This window comes from Fulmarus glacialis, unplaced genomic scaffold (genome assembly GCF_000690835.1).
Source record: "Fulmarus glacialis isolate BGI_N327 unplaced genomic scaffold, ASM69083v1 scaffold34842, whole genome shotgun sequence".
Lineage (NCBI taxonomy): Eukaryota > Metazoa > Chordata > Aves > Procellariiformes > Procellariidae > Fulmarus > Fulmarus glacialis.
In genome coordinates, this window is record NW_009196546.1 from 1 (window position 1) to 9,052 (window position 9,052).

General features: G+C 39.1%; 1 protein-coding gene across 1 annotated transcript in view; it reads right to left on the reverse strand.

The window, feature by feature from the left end:
- Window positions 1–2,052: 2,052 nt before the first annotated feature.
- The window catches only part of LOC104072703 (EH domain-binding protein 1-like), a 66,441-nt gene continuing 59,441 nt past the window's right edge, over window positions 2,053–9,052 (reverse strand). The window contains exons 9-11 of the mRNA XM_009572236.1: window positions 4,755–5,669; window positions 2,611–2,788; window positions 2,053–2,318 (exon numbers count right to left, since the gene is read on the reverse strand). Of these exons, the coding sequence (XP_009570531.1) occupies window positions 2,053–2,318; window positions 2,611–2,788; window positions 4,755–5,669 (1,359 nt within the window). The remainder of the gene's footprint in view (window positions 2,319–2,610; window positions 2,789–4,754; window positions 5,670–9,052) is intronic.

Consider the following 9,052-nt stretch of genomic DNA (forward strand, 5'->3'; position numbering starts at 1 on the left):
TATATATTATTATATATCAACTTTATATAATATATGAAATATGAATACTATATCAGCCTCCATTAAAGACACCCCCCTTTCACAATGCATGTTTCCCACTGAAATGCATTAGGAAAATGTTAAGCTTGGTAACTACTCAAAAGTTAGAAAATATCGAAATTACGCTAGCTGTACAACCTCGCATTGGTTCTCATTTCATACAGTCTTTAATGGCATAACTCACACTTTTTTTTTCCTATAGGATACTTGTCTTTTTCAGTGGCCAAGACTGACAGTGTTCAGTGAATGAACAACTGTTCAATATCTCCCTTTACTCTCATCATTCACTGTCTGCCCCACACCTTGTTTAAAATACACTATTTAAATTTTTCTCTGAACACAGAATTATTCATTTCTTCCAGAGCATTTCTGTGGCACTCTTCACTGTAATATCTAAGAGCTTCCAAATTACACCTCCACAACACCCTTCTGAGCTGAGGAGCTTTTGTTATTGTTACGTTATAGTCAAGTCAAGAGTGCCCATTACCCGTTTGCTCAGAGCACCCAGGATTTCAGAGGGGTCAGGACCATTTGTTCACAGCACGGTTTTCCTTGACTTGGCTACAGCTGGGTGCATTCAAAGCTTCCAGAAATCAGTCCCCAAGAATCCTGGGTTGGAAATCAGAAATCAAGGAATCCACCACCTTGAGTACGTTGGATTGAAGGTACCTTCCTAACCTTGTAAAGAGCTTCTGATGGAGGCAGCAAGAAACTTTGGCTCTGCAGAGCAGCCCTAAAAGACTGCCCTTCCCTTTCCTGCAGGCCTCTAATTCATTTTTCAGCTTCTGTAACAAATGAAATAAGGTCCCACGGGCAATCCGGCTGCCTGAACTATGCAATCCTGACTCTCACCCTGAAAACTCTGTCCCCATCTCCTATCCCTCAGCTGGTTTTCATGGCCTAGACACAATCTTTCTTTTTGTCTAACTTCACATTGCCATCTACCTCCTTTCCATCTACCCAGGGCACCTCTCCTCTGCACGCCAGTGCGGTGGCTCCTTTTCCTCCTGTTTGGATTCCATCAGCAGGAGTTTGACTCTAAAAGAGAAAGTTTTGCTTTCCAATACTACGATCTGCATCAGAATGGGCCCTGATCCTTAGGGGAGCAACGGTAAAAGATGCTCTTGCTGTGCTGTGTTCATACAGACAATTTTTACTGACACTTACCAACTTTTCTGAACTTCAAGGTTCTCTGACACGATTGTGCTCTTAACACAACTTTGATTGTTTTGAACAGATTTTTCAAGAGGATGGAACCTTCTTCCCATAGGACATTTTTAACATGGATAAACCAATGCTTTATCCAACCTAACACAGACAAACAGTTGAATAGGGCTTTTTTGAAGTAAAAAAAAAAAAAAAAAAAAAAAAAACTACCCTGAGGCAGAGAGCTGATGGGGAAAATTTCAGCTCGAACAAGAAATACTAGCAAAGTTGTAAAACCTTTGAAAATAGAAGCCTGTAATAAAAAATATTGGGCAACTTTAATTACAGTTGTTCCTGCCTGAGTAGTTGCCTATAGTATCCCTCCTCTAATGCTGTTTGCTTGATGAAAAACTAATTAAAAAAAAAATCCAAAGTGAAATTTACACTAAAATATACTTATCTAGGAAAAACTTAAATACAAAGTAATAAAAAAATTGCTTATATATCATTATGTTACCATTATACAAATAAGACTTGTCTGCATATATGAATATGAATATGAAAAAAGAAGTGTCAGTTTGGGGAGAGGAACTGTTAAGAAAAAAAAAGTACAGCATGGATCTAGCCAGTTAAGAAAATGAGACATGTAACCCACTGTCTTCATTTTTTGATTGTATGATCCCATTTATGTAAAAAGCAGAATCTGCCCCTCAGGACTAGGCTCTGAAAGATGTGAATCAGTAAAGATTCAAGCCTTTCTCTGTATCATTATTTTTCAGTTACATTTACATTCTCGGCTGCCAGTACAGTCTCTAATGCGCAATAGTTAGAATCACAAAACCCGCATTTCGAAGGTTTGCATAAAAATTAATTAGCTTTCATCTCCAGAGAGTATGCATCCTTCCAGGTCACCACGGAGGCCACTGGAGGTGCAACCATAGCTGCTTCAACACTGGAGCTCATTCCCCAGCTCCACTTTCCCATCTCACCAGCATAATCAACTTTGGTGATAAAAAGGAATTGTTCCATCAACTCTTTTACAAGACTGTCACAAGCAGCTTCATTCATTGCAACAACACTTATGAAACAGCAAGTAGCTGACATCACAGGCTCAGGGAATGCATTTACATTAACTGAAAAAAGAGAAGTAATCAAAAATAGCATAAATTACTTCACTATCATTTAACAAGTAACTTTTGTTTTTCATTCCATTAGAAACCGCAGTGCCAATCAAAGAAGGTGCTCCCAGACCTCTGCTTCCACTGAAGTCTAAGGCATCTTTCTGTTGGCCATAACAGCAGGAGAAACAGGCTTTAAAAGTGAACTAAGGGTACATGACACATCAGAGCAATTCAGCACGGAAAAGAAATATTCTGCACGGACATGCCCCCCACAAAAGCGTATGCACGTACAATAAATTTTAACCGTGTAAACTGCCATACTGGCCAATATTTCTTACATCATTCAGCTGCTTATTGCGGGCTGGGATGATCGTATTGGTTAGCTGCTTATTCCCTGCCTTTAAAGCTGCATCTCTTCTTGCTTGCTCAAGCAGAACTCTTGCTCGTTCTTTAAGTTCTTCCTGTCTTGACAACATTCGTTGCTTAAAAATAAAGAAATACAATTAACAGCAAGGCAGCCTCAGGGTACTTAATGTTTATACAGTAGTTAATAGCCAGGAGCCTTCCTATATAATAAAGGTCAGGAGTCACATGGATTACAGCTTCATGAGGTGACAGAGCATTCTATAGAAATGAAAAGTAAAGATGATCAAAATGTAAAATTAAAAAAAGGTCACAGGCCTTTATAATGTAAATAAGAGTTCTCTCCCCTCCCCTTAAAACTTAATTTCTATCAACATTTAATGCCTTTAAACTGCAACTGTGGAAAAAAAATAATTGGCTTCATGGAAGCTATGTTAAATACGCTATGTGTTTACTTATTTACTTTAATATGTATGCAAATATAATGCTTCGTTGGCTACTTATATGGGTATCGCTCATTTATAACTTAAATTGAACGCAAAGATCCGGTTACAAGGCAAAAAACCTGCAAAAACATCTGCTTCTACTTCATTTATGAATATCCACAAGGAAGTCCCTTCTTCATACACATGACTGATTATATTGCCGAGTAGAAATAACAGAAGGGGGGCTTCTGCATAGGCAACATGAGCAGCTCCCATACATATATACTCGCAAGCGCTGTCTTCTTAGTCAAGGTCAACTGTGAAGACTCTGGGAAAGTGCGTCTCTAGGCCTTTACACGAGGTAGAGCTGGCACAGACGTTGCAGGTTGTGCTCCTGCAACAACCACGTGGAAATTGAGGTGGTTGACTCTAACCATCAGCTGAATGTTCAAGGTTAAGATTGAGGCTCACATCATGAGATTTTACCACCATGTGCAAATGCACAGAAGATTAACAACAGAGAACCGTCTTTAAAGCCATCTCTTCCTTGGCCTATTACACCTTGCACATGAAAATCTTCGTAGAGAAGACATACTGTCTCATCCTGCTCTATTATTCTGCATGGGCCAAACTGTTCCTTTCTCATCCAGTACACAAAGATGACGATGAAGAGAAACTTCATGAGACTTCGCTAATTAAAGGAAAGAAATAAGCTAGCTATTTCTGGAACTAATATTTGGCCACTATCACCTATCCATGGACTGCTGCTCTTGCAATAAAATGCATCTTTATGGCGCTTACTCAGGAAAAAATGTAAAAATAGTTGAAGTGATCCACACTACCAAAAGACTGGATATATTCTTTTCTTATCAGAGCTAACAGCACAAAGCTGAACAAAGCCAAAACTCAAGGAAGCTCTTCAGAGGGGTAAAATTATAAGCATGTTTTGGCATTTTTGTAAACAGGGCTGATAAGATTTTTTACATATTTTTGTGATGATACTATTTACTGATAATACCCAGCACTTATATAATATTCAACTTTCACCCTCACAATAAATCTGCAAGGTAGGTGGGCATATCCTTTTTGTCTTTATAGAAAGGAAAATGATAATTGCGGTTAAGTAACGTGCTCAAGGCCACTCAGTGAACAGCGTAACTTAATATTCTGGAGTTTCTGCCTCACCATTGTGGGCTATGTTCACAAGGCCATGTGGTTTCTCAGATAAGATTTGGAAATATGTTTGGTTGTTTGGTATATTTTAAGGTATTCAAAACTTTACATTTTTTGAATATGGATCAATGAATTGATAAGTCTTTTTCCAATTTTTGCGTCAGCATGCAATACTCAGAAGAAAGGTGGCAAAAGCCTTGAAACCATCTTCTTTGAGCTGGCTGAGAATACAACGTTACTTCTTTTAATTGGAGAGAGATTGGAAAGGTTTACAGTAGGACAATTTCTATAAATGAATTTTTCATGTAATGGCTCTTTTTCAGCAACAGCTACTTGCAGTCGAAGTATTCATTGCCCAACAATAAAAATACACTGCCCACCTTGCCATTTATACTGAAGATATGGTGTAAATTACAAACATGGAGAAAGAACTTGAAGAGCACCTTCATCCTAACTCACAGGCATACAGAAAGTTTAAATTTCTTACCTGGGCTGTTTTTGCAGTTTGATCTGCATGATTTAAAGCCGTTCTGGCATCACTGTCAGAATCAGATTCTGTTTGCCTCGGAGAAGCATGTGGTTTCTTTGCAAGATCCGTATCCTTATTATAGGAGTATCCAAGCTTAGAAGTAGGAGATAAACTCGGCTTTGTGACAGGTGAACCAGGATCTGCTCTTGTGCTCTCTGTGGATCCTATACATCCCAGCTTTTCTTGCTCTGAGAAACCAATGGTACTTTCTGAGCTCTGGTGTCTCTTCTTGTCGTTATCTTCACAAGCAACTGTGGGAGACGCGTCCTCTTTTTGATCACTGACATGTGCCAAGTCACTCAAGTCTAAAGTGTCAGCTATCAGCAATTTCTTCCTTCCCAATGTAGGCTGCGCTTGCGTTGTATCTGTACTGCTACACTTCCCAACGTCTTCAGACGCAGAAGTCCTTCCAGAGCTCTGCTGGGATTTTTGTGGATCTGTGTCACTTCGAGTCCTGCGAGAAGAAGGGGAAGCTGTGCTTGGGCTTAAATGGTCATCAGGAGTCTGATGCTCACTCTCAGATTCGCCAACACCACTGTCATTTACAAATACGGAGTCATCCTGAGAAGCAAAGTCTGCCAAAGCACTGTCCGGCGGATGCAGCTCAGGCTCCCGGTTCAGGTCGTTCAGCTCTGCGTAGAATTTTTCCTGGTCGACAGAACTGTTTGTGTCTGTTTCATAGTTACCCACTTTATATGTGCTTTTGCTACTGTTCTCCTCTATTTGAACCACGTTTAATTCCTGGCCACAGAAATGTGCCCTTATTTGATAGAGATAGGTCATAACAGTCAGTTTATCAGGTATCGCTAATAAAACCATGTCAGAAGGTTCCAGCAATCGCGATATTCCTAAACTGGCAAACCCATCGTATGCCTTTAAAAACAGACAAAATAAAGATTACAATGCAGCAGTTTCTTACATATCATAATGTTTCAAGAATACAAGTGGAAGTTACAGTCAAAATAAGCAAGCATAAACTTATCCAATATTACAGAAACAGTATGGGTTCAACTCTATTACTCATTATTCTTTTGGTTTCATCACAGTAGTTACTATTTTTTGTTGCACAATCCAATCTGAACTCGATTTTTCCTGATGGCTTCTAGGTATCTTCCAGAGTATCTTCATAGCAATGCAAATTGACAGAACATGACCAGTAAAGACACTCAAATGGCATTGTTTTAAATATTTTCAACATACCGCCATACCATACTACACTAAAATCTTTGGTTCCTCAAAATTATGCCACTTCCATGAGTAAAAAGCTGTTCATGAAACTGCAACTTAAAAGCCCTTCTGTTTGCACTAAGAAAACCTACCAATATCTTAAATGGTTCTCACTCAAGTAGCAGGAAACAAGCAAATAAAAAAAGTGTAAGAGTTGGACCAGAAAAAAGCGACTAAGGATGGCTTTTTAAGATAAGGAACAAAGATATAAGAAACATGACACTAATCCATCTTGGGCTTTATCACTGGTGATCAACCTTCTCCCTTCTACTGGTCATGTAATTGCAGTGATTTGTGTTCATGAAAAACTATGTCCAGATAGCCAAAAAGAACACCACTACAGATCACTCGATACAAGACATAAATCACATTAATCCAGCAAACAAATGCACGTTAAAAACATTTGTTGATGCTAAATTTATGAGGGGGGGGGAGAGAGAGAGAGAGAGAGAGAGAGAGAGAGAGAGAATTTCATTCCCACTTCGCTTTCAGTTCTAAAAGCTAAACAGTTTGCAAGCCTCCCACTTTGTGAGGCCACATTGTCTTCTTTCTGCTATCCCTTTAAATGAGTGGGCTTGGTGCATCAGGTTTTTCTAGTTTTGAAGAATTAAAGCCGTTTCTCAATTTACAATTAATTATTACTATCCTGGATTAACCCTGGAAGACAATATTGTGTTTCAAGGAAGCCTTTAAAAAGGCCTCCTTTTAGTGTAGATGCACTCAGTTAAAGCACTTGGACTTCTCCTCCCCCAGTAATTCTGCAGCTCTTTTTCACCCTTTTCTGAAGGGGTCTAAAATGTTCACAGTTGTTCCTATGCTATTTTGAACACAAACAGATGCTAAATTTAAGACATGGACAAGAACCTGTCCTTTCACAAGGAAACAATAATACACATTGCTGGCTTCAACTCTACCCCAGTTTTACACTGTTTCCTTAATTTATATAGTTTTAGAAGGGTGGAAGAAAAAAAGAAAAGAGAAATCAATGACGATTTTTTCATCCTCTTGGTTTTCATACTAGTAAATGTTCAACAGTGAGTTAGAATGTGGGTCTGGCCTGGCCAGCTCCCGGCAGACCCGGTTATTTAACCTGCTCTGAGAAAAGGAGGCTCTCTCATTCCCATTACAATGTACTGGAGTCATTCCTTACTTGAGGGTCAAATAGTTTTCGTTTCAGCCACTTTTCAAGCTCTGCTTCTGAGAGCTGGAATTTATCTTCCTGAAATTTTGTATGCTTCCCCTCATGCTCAGGTATAACTTGCCAAAGCATTTTTGGTGAAGTAATTTTTGTATCTCTACAACAAATGATTCAGAGAGTTTATGTAGACATAGAAATTAATTTATTTTAGAATAAATAGAATAATAGAATAATAGAATAATTTATTTTTAAGCCCTTCTGGCTCTCCCTGTGCAAAATGATTTGGCCTAAAATCATTGCTGGTCTTTGTGGGGTATCATTTCTTGGGAAGGTTTATTATGAGAGATTGTTATACCATTTATAAAAGCAGAGCTGTGCTTAGATATAGGAGTAGCAGTAGAAAACATGAATGTTGTATTTGCTGATACAAAGCTCCAGATGGAGCAGAATAGCAGGAAAATGATGGGTGGGAGGGAATGGAAAGAACTCGGATGGTAGAAGAGGGACAGCTGTCATTTACCTGGTCTTGGGACACAGAGCTGGAGGAGCAGGGTCAGGCTGGATACAAAGGAGAGGGAGACAAGAGAGATGGAACCAAACAGACATGAGGAGCACAGAGAAAGGAGAGTTAAGGGAGAGCAGTGCAGGGATTTGGGTGGGCAGCCTAAGCCATGGCAGGTACTGGGAATGATGAACGCTCATACACCAGCAGAAAACAGACTGGGTATGAAAGCATAGCAGGCCAGCTGTGTTGTCCTGTGGACCAAAGGTAACACCAGGATTTGTTGTTTGATTAAGTGGGTCAGTGCTGATTCAGTGGCATAAATAACCTGTTGCCCCATACTGAAGGTAGTGGGAGATACCATCTGAAGAATCAAAGGACCTAAGGATGGGCTTAGCAGTCCATGGCAGCCAAAGTCCATAGACATGACTTGACCTGAACTCTTTTATACTCTTAATTTCTTATTTATATGCTAATAAAACTAAATCCTAGGAATATCTCCCGGGGTCTGTAAAATGAAGGTGGGGACAGCGTTTCAAAGTTGTTAGGAAAGGCACTTGCTTAGAATGGGTAATGCTATAGCAGAAGGATTGAATTCGGAACGACGGATATTCTTGATACAGCTGCAATTGCTTTTTACTGTCTGCTCGGTTCTTCTAGTGATGCTTGGAACTAAACAGAATAGTTTTCCACTGATGCCAGATACTTATTTCCTATCCCCTCTCCTTCTCAGTCTGGATGATACACATTCTTGCTTCTCTGCTTGTAAAGCGCACTAGATATCTAGATTGGCACACAAATGTTTTACAGTCATTAGTTCTATAAATAGCAATTGTATGTTCTGTTCGTGTCCATATAGCTATGTGTGATGGGTTCTCCTTCACTGTTAGAAAAGCTGGGAGCTTCTTGATATTCCAGTATATTTATAAATGCCTAGTGTTTCTACCTAGTTTGTGACTAGTTTGTAACATGGTATTAACAGTAAATTTTCCATGTGAAATTACTTTTTGTTAAACAGAGGCATAATTGATTTTGCAAATATGCATGGGTTTTATATGCATGTTTAACTATGCTCCTACATGATCCTACCAAGGTCAACAAGCAACTCCTACACACACAATTAAATACGTGCTTATGATTTTGTGGAATCAAATAGCAGAAGCAAGCATGAACGCCTGTTATAAAAATACGGCTGCCAGCTTAAAGGTAAGGAATTTTTTCCATTTTGACTCAATGCTATGCCTATAATTCTGAATTCTTCTGTTTAAATGTATGTTTTAAAAGGATTCCTTCCTTGCGAAATGGAATATTTTGTCAAGGCAATCACTTGAGTTCAAATGTATTGAGGAATTTAGTAGAAATGGTCAAAAACTGGGAAAAAAAGGGGGG